The sequence below is a fragment of the Acomys russatus genome, chromosome 6 (genome assembly GCF_903995435.1).
Source record: "Acomys russatus chromosome 6, mAcoRus1.1, whole genome shotgun sequence".
NCBI lineage: Eukaryota > Metazoa > Chordata > Mammalia > Rodentia > Muridae > Acomys > Acomys russatus.
The window spans coordinates 71,733,985-71,752,326 of NC_067142.1; the positions used below are offsets into that span (position 1 = coordinate 71,733,985).

Consider the following 18,342-nt stretch of genomic DNA (forward strand, 5'->3'; position numbering starts at 1 on the left):
AGAGTTACTGTCCCTGCAGATCTCCTTTCCTCCTCCAGCCTATTCTCTCAGGTTCCTTTCCCTCTACCTTGAACTGTAGGAACACACTGAGCCCCGTTGCCTTACACTTTCTGAAAGGATCCTAGGCTACTCTCCTAAGGAGGAGCAATCGTCTCCTAAAAGGAACTGAACTGTTCTTCAAGCAGCAATGGTTCTTGGTGCTAGCCGACCTAGGAGAACCAGATAAAGAGCTACCAGATCACAGCTTGGCAGTTTATGTTTGATTATGCATGGCCCTGGCTCCCCACTTCTGCTCTTCTCTAATCTCAGAGCAGCTGTCTCTATCCAGAAGACAAGGACTAGTACGCTGGTGCGCTTGCTTCTTCCTCCTGGTGTGGCCATACTGCATTAAGTCCTTTCTGGTTTCACCTCACTCCTCTCTACTGCCCACGCAGCTCAATCAGGTTAGTTGGGACCTCCTCTGGCCCAGGACCCTGGTACCAATCTTTCAATATACTTTCTGAAAGTTAGATGGGCTTCCTTTCAAGTCCAGGAAAACGTTCATGTGAGGCTGGATCTCAAGAATATTGGCAACATGTGGCGCCCTGTACAGGAGACTTGTAAAATGCCTCCATTGCTACATTCTCACTAATGACAACAAGAAAACAGGTACTGTCATTTAACCTACTAAAAAGATGAGTCAACAGGCTTTGGTCAAAATACAGAGGTTCAATGACAAACTCAACATTTCTGTAATGTGCACTAGAGAAACAGTTAACTCTGTGGTTCATGTTTTTCAAATTTTTAAGAGAGCTTATTAAAATTGTATTAGTTGTGCCTATATGTATAGATATGCACCATTGTTTGGAGTCCAGAAGAGGGTGCCTGGCTCCTTGGAGCTGGGTTACAGGTGACTGGGAGCCACTGCGTGGGTGTGGGGAACTATACCTGGGTCCTCTGCAAGAGCAGCTAAGGATCTTAATTGCTGAGCCATCTCTCCAACCCCGAGCCTTTCAACTTTAAATGTGTACCATGATACCTTGATAAAGGATGTTGTAAAAATTACCACTTGGCAGGTGCTCCGTGCAGTGTGTTTTATTTACCTTTTCAATAATGCTATGCCCCCAAAGAAAAATATTTTCTATAGCACTGACTACTAATGCGCTAAAATGGTTACTTGTTCTCTACTGTCTCACGAGGTTTCCAGTTCTACACAAAGCTTGGCATTCTTTCCCACTCCTTCCTGTCCAGTTACTATTATATGTAAGTAATTTATATGACACTAGCTTTCCTCCTGTTAGTTTCTTTTATGCTTTTGTTTGACATGAAAACAAGGTTAATACATATTTACTATGTTACTTTGCCTGAAAAGATGCATATCTTGTTGCACAATCATTTCAGCTAAACTGGACCAATATTCAGTTGAATCAACTACAAATGTTTCCTTATTCTTTTTATACCACAAAAAAGGGAACTCACTATTGAACACATAAACATTAGAGCAAGTAAAATCAAAGCTCACTTCGCCAAGGGTAGTTAACAGAAATCTTGATTGTTAAGAAAAATTAAATGAGAAAAGATGGTCTGAGCCTTTGATTCCACTAAACTTGACCCCCCCTTTTGTAATGTTTAATGATTTAATCATTATTTATTCATCAAACATTGATGGCATATAGCTAATTCAGAAAAAATTGCAACTCTACAGGTATTTTCAACTTAGCATAACCTCATATATTTCTATTAGACTAGTACACTGCTTAACACTCTGATGTTGAAGACAGAAGAAAAGCCAGTATAAAGGACCTTCTGGGCAAGCAAGATGACCAGACAGATTCAGATCACCATAACCCATGCTGGACAGGCATGGTAACCTGAGTGGGGTACAGTTGGTTCACAAGGTAAACAGGGGGTTCCTGGAACAAGTCAGCTAGGGAGACTAGCTTTATCCATATGCTGTGGGTTCATTGGAAATACCCTGCCACAAACTAACAATGTAGAAAAGCAATCAAGGAAATTTCAGCCTTAGGCATACATGCATGCCACAACACATGAAAACATGCATAACACACATGCATGCAAACAACACACACTCATGGGGAAAAAAAACAAACCTAACAACAACAATAACAAAAAAAGCCAACCAAACAAAAAACCCGACCAACCAAACAAACCAAAAAAACCAGAATGCAACACCATACAGATAAGCTCAAATATTAAGCTTGTGTAATATTTGATTATTAGCAGATGCAATAATAAAACTGAGCTTTGACAGCCTCCCTCCAACCCAGTAAATAAAAAGAAATGAAAAAGTGAAACAAGTTACTAAGTATAGAAATTTAAAAACCACTCTGATATTTGCATTAGCATGCAGAACTGACACATATGGTTATAACGAAGGTTTCATTATTCTAATGCTAAAATAAGAAACACAAAGATTATGTATTCTACACAAAATAATTTTAGGATATCATGAGATTTATTGGTAAAATATACTTAAAAGTTTACTGAATAATAATCAGATATGGAATTTGATTATGATTTTTTTAAGTGGCTGAGTTCTAAGCTGAATATGATGGTGCATGCATTTAATCCCAGCACTCAGGAAGCACAGGCATGCAGATCTCTGAGTTCAAGGCCAGCTTGCCCACAGAGCAAGTTCTAGTGCATCCAAGGTTATGCAGAGAAACCTTGGTCTTAAAAAAAAAAACAACAGTCAAACAAAAAATTGGCTGTACTCTAATAAAATCTATAAGAATAACATCGAGATAGAGTAGAATTAAAGAACAAAAATGAAATGTTAAAAGCCCACTTTATAGCAAATGTTATCAAAAGGTGAATGCTAGTATAAGTTGAAATTTAATTAAAGAAAAACCAAACATCATTAAGTTCTTGTGTACATTTTATTTTTAACACAGGTTATAGAGTTGAGCATGGTATAAAATATTAGGACATATTACATTTTGGTTATTAGTAAGTAGGGAAGCCAGTCTGCTTTTACAAAAAGCAAATGTTAATACATTTTTCTTTAGTCTATAAAATTCAAGCTCTAGTTCAGTATAATTCTAATTTATGTCAACACAAAGAGTAAAACAATAAACTGTGAGAGCAGAGTTAACCAATGCTATCCACTCAAGGAGCATGTAGAAACTGTTCCATGTATTTGTGCAGGGCAGGGGACTAGGGCACACAGGAGAGATCGCAGAGCTGATCAGATCCTGGTTTAGTTTGACTCTGCCTTCAGTTGCTTCAGTGTAGGCAGACAAGTGCGCCAACTTTGCCGGTTCTTAGTTTCTGTTAAGCCCACTCAGGACATCCGTTTTAGGACACCAAAGTTTTATAGTACTTACAAAAGGACGAAATAAAGCAGCCTTTTGGAACAATGGCAAAAATACACAGACTGGTTGGTTTGTAACTTGCTATTTCTCAGTCCTCGGTCCCTGAAGGCTAAATACATAGGACTGTATCCATAAAGATTTAGTCTGTATTTATAATGTAACTCACACATTATCCCTCCACCTGCTCATCCTGCTTCATCCTATCGTCTGCTCGTTTCAAGCAGAAAGGTTGGCAAAGCACTGCCAACACCATACGCTTAAGATTCAAATGCTTTTAAATGATGCATTTTCAAGTAAATGCGTTGTCTGCTTCAACAAATTCCTCTCCAACAGTTGAATTTTCATTAATAGAACAAAAACCAATCAAGTTCAGAAACTGAAATATAGCCAGCCTATTTTTTGTTTTGTTTGTTTTAATCGTATCCTAATGGATTCCCTTAGGAACATGAGCGAATTACCCACCCAGTGGAAAAAATAATTCTGCTGGTTCATTTCCCTGCTAAACAACAGCTTCGCTGTCAGGCCCTACCTAGCCCAGCCTTCATTGTCACCCAGTAATTTTATATTGATCACCTTGGACGACTTGGACTCTAGCAGGTATAGACTGTCTTCTTTACATTCTTAGGGGTGGGGTAGGTGGGGGAAGACGACAACAGTAAAACTACTCAACACCAGAAAACAGAGATCATATGACTTAGGGCACAATTCCTTGTCTTCCAGTGCGTGTCACGCAGCTGCTATTTCTCCCCCTTGAATAAAATGGAAGGGAACCAGACCCAAACCCCACATCTGAATCTTGGGACAATGAAGCCCACAGGAAGCCCCTCGCTCCTCCCCGTGGGTTTACTAGCCAGCCAGAAGCTAAGTGGGGTGCAGTCGCCTGGCAGGCTGTGTGACAGCACGTCTTCCACGCCCTCCCAACGCCACCCTTAGGCTCGTCCTCCGACCCCCCGGCGACCCCACCTCCGGACACCCTCCGGAGCACACCCCGAAACCAACCCTAAAAAGGGATGGGCTCCCTGGAAAACTCCCTTCCCCAGCGGCCACGCAGCCCAGTCCCTTGACGCTCCGCCCGCAGCAGCGTTCCCAGACTGCTCTGGTGGTGGCTGCACAAAGCCGGGAGTGAGCAGAAGAGCCCCGGGCGCACCGAGGGGGGGGGAAACCGGCCCCGGGCGGGCTGCCGGCCGCAGCCGGTGGGGGAGGGGAGGGAAGAAGAGGGCGGCGTCCGCGCGGGGCGTCCGCGCAGCGCCTACTCGGCCTCCAGGCCCGCACTCCATCCCGCCGCGGGCCGCGCCCCGATCCGGGCCGCGGGAGCCGAGGAGGATGGAGGATGTGCAGAATCCCGAGCCGCGCCGACCCGAGCGCATCACTTACCCCTCACCGCAGAGAGGGACCGGACGGGAGGCGGGGCGCGGCGCGTCCCGTCAGTCTCTGCCACGCTGTCCTCCCTCCCCCAACCCTGTCGGCCGTTGTCGTCGCCGCCGCTGCTGCGGAGCTGGGGCCCCCTCGGTTCCGCTGGGCAATAACGTTATTCCACACACGCCCCACACATAGCGGGAACGGCAGCGAGCGGCAGCTCAGTGCGCATGCGCCTCGCAAAGGGCACGGAGCCAAGCCCTCTCCCTCCTCCTGCCTGGGCCCAGCGGTGCCTCACTGCGCAGGCGCCAGACCCAGACAATGAAAGGGGGCTTTACGGAGGGTCTCACCCTCATGCTCTCGCAGCTGCCCACTGCGCAGGCGTGCCTTCAAGACCGGTTTAAACAATGAAGAGCCCCTTGGCAGGAGAGGGACCGCAACCAACCAGGACTACGATTCCCAGCGGGCAGCGCGCCAACTCCACGCAGAAGGCGGGGCTCTGGGCATGCTAGGAATTGTAGTGTCCGCCGCCTTCACAGTTTCGCTATTCGGAAGATATACAGCTTCATTCTCTAGAGAAAAGCACTTTTGACAGAAATCCTAACTAAAACAGAGTTTTCAGTGAATCCCTGAGGAGATCTCAGAGATCAACTCCACAACGGCCCATTTTGAAAAGTCTAGGCCTTCGCCGGACCCCTTCCGTCAGCGCGTCGGTCCAGGCGGCTGGATGATGGCAGGACAGCAGAACTAATTCAAGCTGGGCAAAAAGGAAAAGGGCGCGGCCTGCCAACCCGTCTCTTGGCAACCGGCTCAGGCCGCTAAACTGCCGGAGTGGCGCCTCAGCGCATAGCCTTCTGGGAAGCGTAGTGTATCTTGAAGGCTCGTAGTACTCTTGAGGCTGCAGGGTTTGAGCCAGAGAACTACAACTCCCGACGTTCACCATGAGGGCCAGGGGGTAGGAAGAGCCCCCAAGAGCTCGGTCCGGGGTGCTAGGCTCCCTAGTGACAGCCGCGACAGGAAGCAGACAGGAATCCCCCAAGCCCCCTCGCTAGGCTGTCCTCGGAGGGGTACACTGGAAACTTTCCCGCTTAACTCCCATCTCTGACTCCATGGCGAAGTCCTCAGGGAACTCTACCCTGGAGGACAGTCTGGGGCAATATCAACGGAGTCTCCGGGGTGAGTTGCTCCGAATCTCAGTGCCTTTCTCCCAGGTCACATGGCTAGTTAGTGGGTGGTTTTCCTGACACTTTCATGAGCATCAGCCAGGCTGTGGAGGAGGAAGACGGATTGCTCTGATCTTATGGATGAAATCGTTTAGTTTGGGTTTTAGGATTAAGCAGCGTTGTTACCTCTGATTCTTAAGGTTACCTGACCCAATGAGGTACCTACATCTTGCTTTAGGTGTCAGTCAACCAGTACCAGCACAAATTCGTGGACAACTCTATGCCACTTTTACCCTGTAGCCATACTTTGCTGTTTAATGCAATAAGTTTCTCATTTATATATTTTTACACATTCAAATTCAGAGGTAGTAGATCAAATCTGAGCATTAAAACCAGAAACAAAACACTAACAGTTATTTGAAATAATATGATATTTATCTATAGTATTTTCATATAGCAAAAGATTTAAAACTTTATCTTACTAATGTCCCCCATTTCACATGTCAGGAAATCGAAGTTCAGAGAAGTTGAGTTGTAGGCCCAAACTCATACATGTGGTTCTTGGTGCCAAAGGCAGGTCTTAAATTCAGGCCTACCCACCTTCAAAGCCTACATCTTTCTTATTAATCAAGTCATTACTAGAATGGAAACCTGTTTTATTTACTTCTAGTTTTCTGAGGAAAGTGCTGGAAGAACGATTATCTAGTGAAGCGACATCCATCCTCAAAGCTAGCTCTGCCATCTTGACAATGTACAGAAACCTCTGGAAGCTTGAGACCTTGTTATATTGACGTTGTAGTGTTAACTACACCATGATTATTATGGGAAACAAAATGAACAAAATGAATTATGAACATAAAACTGATATTTTTTTTCTCACCCAGACCTTTAAAAATTGTTACTCTGTAGCAAGAAAGGAACTGTGACTGTAACTCAGAATGCGTGTCTGGCACGTGGAAAGGAAGGGAGGAGAGATGGGCAAGTAAATATGGGACACATGAGTAAAAATGTCACTAAAAACTTTATTCTACTCGTTGTGATGAACTTTTTCCTATTCTACATTTTCATTATCCCATAGGCTATGGCCAACAATTAAAATACTTGAATATTTTATAACCTGATTTATTCAGCAAATAATAATTGAATGTCTTATTTGGGTCAGCTGTACTACATGATAAATGTGCAATGAGTCCCTGTGGCTGTGGATTCTTTTGGATTAGTGGGAAAGAATAAATGAGGCAAACTGCATTTGCTGTAGTTTTAAATAAGGGTCAAAACCAATGTTTGGCATGTAGATGCTAATTAAATGTTAGCTGCTACCTGTAAAATGTAAATTTTTTGAGAAGACTGGAAAGTTTATCTCCGTGTACTCTTGACTTTGTAGGCATATTGCTTATCATCTGTATCTACTATTACTGCTTGTTAGCATCCTCAGTGTTAAAACCATAAGATGGAAGAATTAAATGCAATCCTCCACCTACTGCTATTTCAAGAGTTAGTGGGTACCAAAGTAACTTTTTATTTCGATTCAAGAAAAATTTTGTGCTCAATATTATAAATGGTTGTACGTTTTCCAGATTGGTACATTTTTCTGTTTTGTTGTTGTTCGCTTTCTGGTTTCATCTAGTTCTTCTGTGATATAATTTTGGACCTCTATTTAACTACCAGGGGACTTTTTAATTTTAGTCAATTTGATGTAGTCATGTGGTTGATCTGATGGGGGCATCAGAGAATGAGGAAGTGACAGACACAAGTGACATCATGCTAGGATAGGAAGGGCCATGGGCTCAGATGGAGACACAGGAGCAGTCTAGGAACTCAACAGGAGTAAGGAGTTTCTGTAGGGAACAGTCTCAGGCTGCAGTCTTCTGGGAGAAGGAAACTGTGCTCTGTACTTTCCACACCTACTGGTTTCAACTAAAGGTCAGCTGTGTCCATACTTTGACCAGGGGACACCTTGCCGTTCTCCAGAGCCTGCCCTGCCATTCCAATGGGTGTGAGGCATTGAGGTTCTTGACATGGCTGTGCTCATGTCAACAACACACATTCAGGATTTCATCTCCTCCCACACACTGGGGATTGTTTACTATTAAGCATTTTGATGTAGTCATAGGGCTAATTTCAAGCTCATTTTAATAGAACTGGGTACTTAACTTGATGGCATAGCACAGATTAGCCTGGACAAGGTCCTGAGTTCAATCCCTAGTACCATAAAAAACAAATCTTCTCGTACTCTATGTAGTTGCTGTGCTATTGCTTCCAGTAACTTTTGATAACATGAAGTTCTAAGATATATTTAAAATGTATAATTAGTGTGAGAACCATTTAATGTCAAAATATTTAATCAATAACAAATAACATCCTTATCACAATATCTAGAAGAAATAAACAAAACAGGATTAATCCTAAACTCAAGCATAGTCAAATATCAATTACTACTTTTAGGTAGAATAATTCCCTTTAAAGTAAACTTCTGTTTCTGAGTAGACAGACTGTGTTGAATAGGACATCATTTGTTATTTCAGGAGTGCCCAGTATTTAAAAATTGTGTTATAAAATGTCCTCCTTAGTTTATGTATGTTGGAAGACTGTGAAGTATTGGTCCTTTCTTCCTGTAAAATCCTGAGATTTTAAAAATAAGTCTACATTCACTAATTGCTAGTATTCTTCATTCTTATGAAATGGCCATATGAACATTCAAGTTCATAGTCAAAGTGAGCATATCGCTGGTCTCCTGGGAGCACAGAGCTCAATCGGGGACTAGAAAGGATTTGGAAGGCTTCTTGGCCGGGTGGTTAGGTGCTCATTAAGGAAATGTCAGCAGGTGATACACTTTAAGTCAAGGCACAGTGGCTGAGAGACGTCTTTGTAACCAGGGATTGTAGCAAATGCTCCTGCTTCCTCTCTGAATAGCCCCCACAGGATTAAGTCTTCGAACACTTGGTCCCCAGTTGCTGGCCCTGTTTTGGGAGGTTGTAGAATGTTTGGCTTTAGAGTCCTAGCATCGCTCCATTTTATCGTTTCCTGTTACCCCTTACTTTTGGTTGCCTGGGCCTTTGGTAAGAAGTTGGGGAAGAGACTGTGGCATACACTTGGAATCCTATTACTTGGGAGATTGAAGCAGGAGGCTGAGCTCTTTGCTTGTTGGTTGGTCACAGTGTGAACAAGTCAAAGTTCCTGCCAGCAAATGCTTAGTGGTAACTCTATGCTACCCCAGACAGGATGTATGGTGACCTTTGAACCGTGAGTCAACTCTTTCCTAAATTGCTTCTGTGAAGTGGTTAGTCCCGGTGATGAGAAAGGTAACTAATATGTCCTCCTATGTCTATTTTGTGCATTGCACTGGGGATGTAGCCCTGCAGTAGAACAGTTGCCTGAAGAGTGAAGGGTCAGTCCAACCTCCACCAATGAGATGAACAATTGCAGTGCGTGATTGTATGAGGACATGAGATGAAGTCAATTAGCTTTTAGCCAAGAAAGTGGAAGAGAGTCAGAATTACAGTTGACCCTGGATGTTTTAGGTGTTACGCATTAGAGCAAGTGGTTCCAGTATTAAAAACAGTGACATTGCAAGTTAATGTGGTGCCTGCCTACTAGCAGAGCCATGCAGGTGTGGATGCAGCTTATCAGCACCTTTATCAGATGATTCTTAGCTACCTTTGGCTGAGTGGGCAATGGCATAAACAAGCTTACGCTTTAACAGGAACATATATTTTCTCTTCTATGTACACTCTGTATGCAGTTCTCACCCTTTTCAGCCCCTAGATGGAATCTGTGGAGAATATGACAGAGTCAGGAGAGAATGTGTGACTAGGAGGCAGATCACTGACTTCCTGTCGCTTTGCTGATTCCTATCTGTGTGACCTTGGGCCGGTTAATAAGTTGGATTTGGATTTCCGTTTCCTCGTCTGTAAGATTAAAAGCATCAACTAGATGTGAGAATTGTTGCCTGAAGGAACTAAGATGGCAAAGTGTGTAAGGGACTTAGTGAAAGAGACTAGGGCAAGAACAGGCGTGTGCTTGATGCCTTTCATTTCCTTCCTGGCTTCCTTCTCCCTTCCTTCTGCTCATGTCTTGTGAAACTGAGTTTAAGACTTTGAACTGGTACATAGCAAGTAGGAAGGAGACTGTAGGAAGAGCACTGATCTTGGGGAAAGGCCTCTGTATTTGATGTAATTGGAGAGAAGTGGAGAGAATGTTGATGGTGGATGTTTTTACTTGGATGTGAATGACACATCTCTCTAGATCCTGCTAGGGAAGAACGCACATCTGCAGAGGGGTTGTGTAATAGTACTAACTGAGAGTTTTGCATGTATGCAAGCCAGCAGTGATGTCATCTGGACCTTTGGCCCACTTAAAACACATGTTTATCTTCAGGAGAGTTTCTCTTTTTCTCAGATTTACTCATAAAACTTACACTTCTTTTCTACTTCTATAAATATTTTCTTGATTTTTTATTTACTATGAGTTACTTGTATTTATACATCTGTAGGCACACAACACACACTCACACACCCACACACCCACACCCACACACCCACACACCCACACCCACACACCCACACACCCACACCCACACATACATACACACACACATACATGCTCATATGTAAACACTTTGGGGGGATGTAAGAATTATGAGTGTTTTTGTTTATATATTCATGTTGTTTTTTAGTACTATTAGCTTTTTTGGCTCTTTTATTTTTAGTAGAACGAAAATCAATAAGCTAGGCATGCTGGTCATTCCCATGCTGAGGTGACGGAGGCAAGGGGATTCTAGTTAAGGCTGCCCTGAGTAGTTGAAAACAAATAAACTCCCAATTTTCTTTTTCCTTTGCTAATGAGGTGAAATAGGTAAAAGACAAGATTTAATAACAGACAGAAAGGATGTTCACAGTAGTCAGCCTACAACAGGCAGAAAGGATGTTCACAGTAGTCAGCCTAAAATAGGCAGAAAGGATGTTCACAGTAGTCAGCCTACAACAGACAAAAAGGATGTGCACAGTAGTCAGCCTACAACAGACAGAAAGGATGTGCACAGTAGTCACCCTAAAATAGGCAGAAAGGATGTTCACAGTAGTCAGCCTACAACAGGCAGAAAGGATGTTCACAGTAGTCAGCCTACAACAGACAGAAAGGATGTTCACAGTAGTCAGCCTACAACAGGCAGAAAGGATGTTCACAGTAGTCACTTGCAAACATAATCTTGTTTCCAACGTGTTATGAAATTGTAAATGTATTTTACTATGTTCCTAGAAAGAAGATGACCAATCAATTGGGATAATAAGAAAAATTATATCCTCTTTTAGCATCATTAACAAGTTGTACTTCAGTGACATTACCAGCTCATGGCATTCTTGTTTTTTACATGAGTACAGAGGGCAAGAAAATATCCTCACTTCTGCACACATCCCAGCAACCTGGATCACGATGGAGTTCATTAAGCCCTCTGAAAGGTTTGAAGGCGTGGACCTAGTGCAGATACTGCATCAGGCTCTACCTTTGCAATAAAGTAAGCTAAATATGATTTTTGATCTCTTTATTGCAACAGAAATGTAAAGAATCCTACCTTGATAGTGGTGGGCTTTGGCTATACCCTGCCCTGCCATCACTAATACCAACAGTGTGCTGTGCTGACCCCTGGATCAAAGGGCTGCTGCTGTTGCTGCCTAATAAAGTGGTAGGTGTGGTGGTGTGCAGCTTACAGCGGAAATCGCTCATCAAGGCTGAGCAGGAGTTATCTTGCTTCATTGATCTCAACCAGGGACAGTCTGGCTGGAAAGTGAACATTTAGTAATGTCTACAGGCGTGGTTGATTGTCACAACTGGGGGCGCAAGGAAGTGGAAGCCAGGGACAATGGCAAAGATGCATAGCCTGGTTCCTATGACAAAGTTATCAGGTCTGAAACACCAATGCCACTGTGTTCAGATGTAGCCATTGCAAGGCTTTGCAAAAGACTCAAGAAAGAGTAATTACAATTATGGATACAGATTGTATTGTCTGGTGAGTCTACCCCAAGCCTTCTGCCAGCCCAGTTGGAATTAATTCTCTATTGGTAAAAGGACCAGGTTCATTAGTCTGCCCAGTGGTGCCAAGGAGGTGCCAGATGTATGCCACAAGATGGACAAACCAGTCTCAGACTTGCCACCTCATGTGTCATTGATAATATTCCAGGCCCTGCTTTCCTATGAAGAGTCCCCTGTTGTTGAAGTTGTCTTTCCACCGGTGTCATCCATTTCAGCACATTTTCAGCCATTGGAATTAGGATCATGGTTTTGTTGAGTTTTCATTTCTATCACGTTTTTTTTCATCACTTTCACTGCTGTGCTTGCTGCTTACACCCTTGGCTTTGTCCGATTGTGGATGAGGCTGTTTCCTTCATGATATTGCTACCTGTTGGTTCCCTAGAAAACCATGACAGCCATCTTATAAACGGGGATGTGGTCCTGGCAAGTATGAACAGATACGGTTTTCTTGTCTTCCTGTGGTTTCTTTTTTCTGCTTGTCTGCCTAGTCTAAACTTGTGTCAGGAACTGCAGGGCCTCTCATATCTCAGACTAGCAAACGGTTCATCGCACATTTTCTCAGAGACAGCTGGGCGCTTTGTAGACTAAGTCCCCACCCCTGACTCTAGGGCATTTCTCTTTGACATCTCCTAGGCAGATGGAAAATGTAGAAATTAATAATTGATTAGATGAATGTAGTTGTTGGTCTTATACTGAGGGACACTTGTGCTTTGCTCAAAAACATATTAATGTCACCCCCGCGGAGGAGCTATTGGCAGGTCCTGTGGCGGGGGTGGGGCTGGTCCTCCTTCTAAAGTGGTGCAGCTACTAGTTCCTCGCCATGTTCCTAAAAATCACCACACCCGTACTCATGCAGGCAATCCTAATTCAGCTCAGGGGTTTACAAAAGAACAACAACAAAATAAACCACATTTAAATAGGAGAAGACTTTAGCAGGAGGAGGAAGGGATCTGGAGGGCATGGGCTTAGGTGAGGGAGAGTAGTGGATGTTGAAAATGATCAGAAAGCATTATGTATGCACATAATGGTCAAAGTTTAAAGCTAACCTTTAAAAAGTTAAAGTTGATTAAAAGAAGCTCAGTGGTGAGCCAGGAGTTAAAACGTAGGGAGAAGAGAAATTGGACTGAGAAGTGAATAAGACTCACTTTGACTTCAGTCTTCAGCTTAAAAACCTTTTAGGGGCTCATTGTACTGACTGACGCTTGGATAATGGACTGCAGATAGAGCATTCACTTGCACTTATGTTCATGTGATCTGTCAGATGCAGAGGCTCTGTTTGCATTTATGCTTATAATTAAGTTTATATACAGCCTGCAGTTGGTGCCGGAGAGAAGAAATCAGAATGTATTATGAAATAGGCAGCTGTCCTCGGAGAACAGAGGAAATGGATATTCTTCTGGCTCTTGGTTAGATAAAATGGTAACTATGAGCAGCGGCGTAGGAAATGATAAAGGGACCCTCCCATCTAATCTGGTCGCTTAAGTGTGAGCAGCAGTGAACTGCATTTGGTGAGAGGTGGATTATGGGAGGTTCGTCGCAGTGGCTCCAGTTAAAGAGTCGTGGCATCTCATCTGTCTTGAATCATCTTAATTTATCCCTCAGGATTAACTCAGTCTGTCATATCATAAGCATGCTGCTATCGAGAATTGAAAACACTTAATGTGCTTTGAAATGTTACACTGAAATGATTTTAAAATGTCTTTACCTTGAGCTTAGTTTTAGAATGTAGTTCTTGCAGGAATTCCTTCAGTGAGTGAGAACTTGCAAAAATAAACCAAACCAAAGTTCACTTTTAGAGAGAGGTTAATTTTTGAGCTCACGGTCTTGTAATTTTGATGCTTTTTTAGCATGTAATGTTGGTGTGGTTATGAAAGACTGAGTGAAAATATTAGGAACAGGAATAAAAGGGTTGTTGCAAGTTGGGCCACAGTTGCTGTGTGGTAGAGTCCTTGCCTAGCATCCTTACTTGGTATGAGTTCAATCCTCAGCATGTATGTCATCTATGTTTACATATAATATATTAAATATAAAGCAATATATTAATATGTATTTTATATATAAATATTAAAATATATTAAATATATAAAGCAGGAACCCTGCCATTATTGTAATCTCATGAAATAACTTTACTATAGAGATTCCTCACTGTATTCTTTAATGTAAGATTTCCCTTTTTTCCTAATAGAACTTCTTAGCTTTTAATCAGAATAGATATAAATAAATAATTATCTTTGTCTTAGACGTGAAGTAATTCGATAGCTCCATGGAGCATCCTTTTAATGTTAGTCCCACCCTCTGCTTCTGCTCTAATGGGCACTGTAAAGACAAGTGCTTTATTTATAGATTTAACACAGAAATCTAAATGTCAGAATGAATTGCATATCAGAGAACACTTCAATTTTCCTTTCTCATTGACAAGTCTTTTTAGAAAATACTGAGTTTTAGAAAACTGTTGCTGCTCCTTGTATTGCTAAAACCAAGACTGCATCTAATCTGGACTTTCCTAAACCCGGAGTAAGAAGGAAGGGACCAGACCTGGTTATCAGTCAGCACCAGGCTTGTGTATAGAGGAAGGTCTGAGCTGCGTAGAGAAAACAGTGGTGGTAAATTCACCATGAAGACAATAGGATTTCCTCATTCATCTCAAGTCAGACCAGTTTTTTTAGTGTTATCCATGTAGAAGGTGAGTTCCTGTGAGTAAACCATATTGCATACTTTGTAACATGGAGCATTTTTTTCCCACTAAGTAATACAGTTATTATGTTTGATTCTAAACTTAAAAGCTAATGACATTGGCCTCTCCCACACCAGCAAACATGTGTGCTCTGCCACGTGCGCTTTACAAAGGCTCTGGGGACCTGAGTACAGACCCTCAGGTTTGCATAGCAAGCACTGGATTCTCACCCCAGCTTCATTCTCATGCCATTACAGTTAAGTGGTCTCTGGGATCTTTTGGAGGCTGCGCTGAGCAGCTGTGAGGAAGACAGGGACAGTAGAGGAGCTTCTTGTAGTCTCGGAGTCTGTCCTACTGCCTTCTTTCTATGTCTTTCCAGCAGGGTGGCCAGCTCTTAAGTAATCAGTTCAAGACAGAGAAAGCAAAACCTGCTGACCTTTCTAAAGAGGAAATGTGACTTCACTGCAGCCTGTTAATGCAAATTTAGGCCTGTGAGGAAGGGCAATGTGACCCTGAGGCTATTGTTAGAGATGAGCAATGATAACAGTATATCTTTTTTGTTTGTTTGTTTTTCAAGACAGGGTTTCTTTATGTTATCTTGGCTGTCCTGGACTTGGCTTTGTAGACCTGGCTGGCCTTAAACTCACAGAGATCTGTCTGCCTCTGCCTTCGGAGTGCTGGGATTAAAGGCGTGTGCCACCATGCCCGGCTGATAACAGTATATCTTAAAGTATTCCATCATAGACAGTTTATGTCCCTTGTGTGCTGGTTAGATTCAGTTTCGAGCCTAGGAGTGGTCATTTATACTGACCAAGTGCCTGTGTGTGAGAGGTTGTCAGCCAGGTCTGCACAGTGAGGGTTGCCACCTTGAGCACCCAGCTGTCCAACTCTTGATCGGAACTAGCTCAGGCATCTTGGTTTCTTATGGTAGGATGTTAGGTCACCAGAGAAAATGAGACATCCCTGGGCCAGGGCTTGGAGTGACTGAGCCTCCTGAGTGGTTCTGTTTGCTCACCTCATATCTCTAGGTGGGGCAGGTGAGTTTTAAGCACCGAGGGACAGGAAGGAGCCTCCGCATGCTAGTGATTATCTTGGCACAAGAGAAGCTATGCCATCCAGTCTTTCTTGCTGGTTATATCACATATACAGAATGTTCATACTGGTGGGAACAGAGACTATAGAGATCCTCAAGTCTAATTCCTAACAGGACTCACCTTTCTTACCTCCTCTGTTATATTCCTTAGCTAGCTACAGCTAGAATTCTGTGCTGTCCCATAAAGTTCCCCTAAAACTGATACTCCTTTTGAGGATGCCTTATTGGCCAAGTATGCGTGTGATTGCTACCATTTTATTGGTCCTAGCTTTCATCACCTTTTTGTTGCAGAACGTGCCAATAGAAGCATTCAGCAACTGAGATGTGCCCTGAGAGAAGTTGACATCACTGTGGAAGAAGATGCACTGGATCCTTCCACCAGCATCAACGTAGAGAAGGAGGACACGGGGGTGGCCTGGCATGAACTGCAGCACAGCCATGCTGGTGAGTGTGACTGACAGCTGGAGCACAAATGGCTCACAGTAGATTCTCCCAACCCTGTAGAGTTGGCTCTGTGTGCTTGACCACTCTACTGCTAGGTTTCTGTTGCTGTGTAACAGAAGAGCAATGTAATTCCTTCACTTCGCCCTTTTTCTTTTGACTTCCAAAATCCTATAGACTTAAGTCCAAAATCTTAGGCTGGAACAACAATATTTTCCTAACTTAACAATATTTTCTCACCTACTTCTCTAGTCAGACTTTGCCATGCTGTCATCTTTTTTTTTTTTAAACATTAAAAAGATTTATTCCTCCTGAATACCTGTTTGTTTACCTCAGTTCTTTGTATACTTCATGATTTTACAAAGTGAGCACACCTTCAAAGTCTGGGGAACAAAAGTCACAATTTAAATCTCTTGTTTGGCATGCTGACATCAAGGCAACAATGGAAGGCAGGTGACCATTCCCAACACCCTTTTAGATGCCTGTTACTCTGCTAATATGCAGCTGGAGGTAATAGGGCCCGCAAAAATACCAAGATGAAAGACGGACCAAGTAGAATTGTTGGCCAATGCACATCTTAGCTATCCTTTTCCCAAGCCTCATCTTAACTTTCTGTCTTAGAAAGAAGCCACCTCTTAGCAACCCTTTACATGTGCAGTGCCTCGTGATGGAAACTTCTGACGCCTTTCCACTCTTTTCTGAGCTCTGAACTCCTGTTCACAGCTGGTGTTAGCACCTATGTGAAGCAAGCGTGCTTGTGTTCCCTGTCCTTGCAGCCTAATACACAGCTCCAGGTTACATTAGAAACTTATATCTCCTGGTGTAACTGATTTTCCTTTTAAATTCTTACTCAAGAAGTGGAGTCTTTATTTTTAATATATTCTGGGTATCCCCAGCCAATAGTAAAATTCTTTTTGTCTAATAGAAGCTTAAGCAATATTTTCTAGATTGCTGTTTGGTAATAAAATGCTAGTCTACTTTCTATCAGTACAGCAACATCTGAGATAAAGAAACTTATAAAGAATATACGTTTCTTTTTGAGACAGATTCTCACTATGAATGACTAGATGGCCAGGAACTCTCTGGGTAGACCAGGTGGGCTTGAACTTGTGGTCATCCTCCTGCCTGTGTTTCCCATGTGATGATATTACAGGAGCCTGCCAACATCCCTTAAGGGTTTGTTTTGGTTTATGGCTTTGCACATTTCAGTCCATTATTGATTGGCCTTGCTTCTTTGGGCATGTAGCAGGACAGTATATCTAGGCAAGCCCATGCAGGTAGGTAACTACTTGCCTCATGCCAGGAAGGGAAGAAGAGGAAGAAGAGGCAGGATCCCACCTCCCCAGTGACTTGAAGATGTCCCCCATTTAATATTTTGATAATCAAATTTATTTTAATAATTTCTTTAAATAAACAAATCCCGCGTCTTCAGTAGGTTCTACCTCTTCTAATTTCTTTTGTCCCTCATTAATGCTAAGCAAGGGGCATTTTCTTTGAGCCATGCCTTTGGGGGAACACTTATAGCCCAAGCTGTGCATAACCTATGAATCTCAAGCAAGGTTGATAAATTCATTGCTTTTGCTCTGTAGTCAATCAACTGAAAGCTTTGTTGCGCCAACAAACAAGTAAGGAAAATGAGACATCTCCACCACAACGAAGAAAGATGTCCCCTTCGGTAAGTGTCATCTTGTGGAGCCTGACTACAGTATCTGCTCTCTAGCCTTCCTTCATTTCCCTGTGTCATTTTGTGCACGTCGCACACATTCCAGAGTACAACCATAGTATTTTAGAAAAAAAAATTTCTTCTACCTCTGATTGTTTGAACAGAGGGAATCTTGTCATTTTAATTTATGTTTTTTGGCTTCAGAAAGGTCAAAGAGAACAGTCTGATGAATGTATTTTGCAACTGTTAGTGAATATATAGAAATAACATACAGTGCAAAGGTATAATGTTTTAGTAATATTTTCAGAAGTTCTGGTCTATATTTAATCAATTATAGAAGTTGCTGAATGTAATATTAGGCCCCGCTTTTGTAATGCTGGTTTATTTAGTGTTATAACTAGTGAGAAATTATGCACCATTTCTTTGAATTTGTATAATCTTTGAAGAGTTAGTATACTTTGGATAGCCACATATTAAACTTAAAGAAAAATACCTAAATATACTTTCCATCTCATCAATGCCTTAGATTTACTCTCAGGAGCCCCACTTGCTTCTAACATGCCATACCGGCTATAAGAGTCTACTTAATGGTACAGTCTGAAAGCGACTTC

The 18,342-nt window shown here is 42.6% G+C and overlaps 2 protein-coding genes across 3 annotated transcripts in view; one reads left to right on the forward strand and one right to left on the reverse strand.

The window, feature by feature from the left end:
- The window catches only part of Cep170 (centrosomal protein 170), a 93,513-nt gene extending 88,356 nt beyond the window's left edge, over positions 1–5,157 (reverse strand). The window contains exon 1 of one of the 2 annotated variants that reach the window (XM_051147951.1): positions 5,021–5,157. The gene's annotated coding sequence lies outside the window, so the exon portion shown is untranslated. Of the gene's footprint in view, positions 1–4,688; positions 4,784–5,020 lie in introns of those variants that run through there. The other variant, XM_051147950.1, reaches the window with a different exon arrangement.
- Positions 5,158–5,542: 385 nt separating this feature from the next.
- The window catches only part of Sdccag8 (SHH signaling and ciliogenesis regulator SDCCAG8), a 202,186-nt gene continuing 189,386 nt past the window's right edge, over positions 5,543–18,342 (forward strand). Inside the window, exons 1-3 of the mRNA XM_051147966.1 lie at positions 5,543–5,846; positions 15,919–16,071; positions 17,658–17,743. Of these exons, the coding sequence (XP_051003923.1) occupies positions 5,780–5,846; positions 15,919–16,071; positions 17,658–17,743 (306 nt within the window). The 5' untranslated portion in view covers positions 5,543–5,779. The remainder of the gene's footprint in view (positions 5,847–15,918; positions 16,072–17,657; positions 17,744–18,342) is intronic.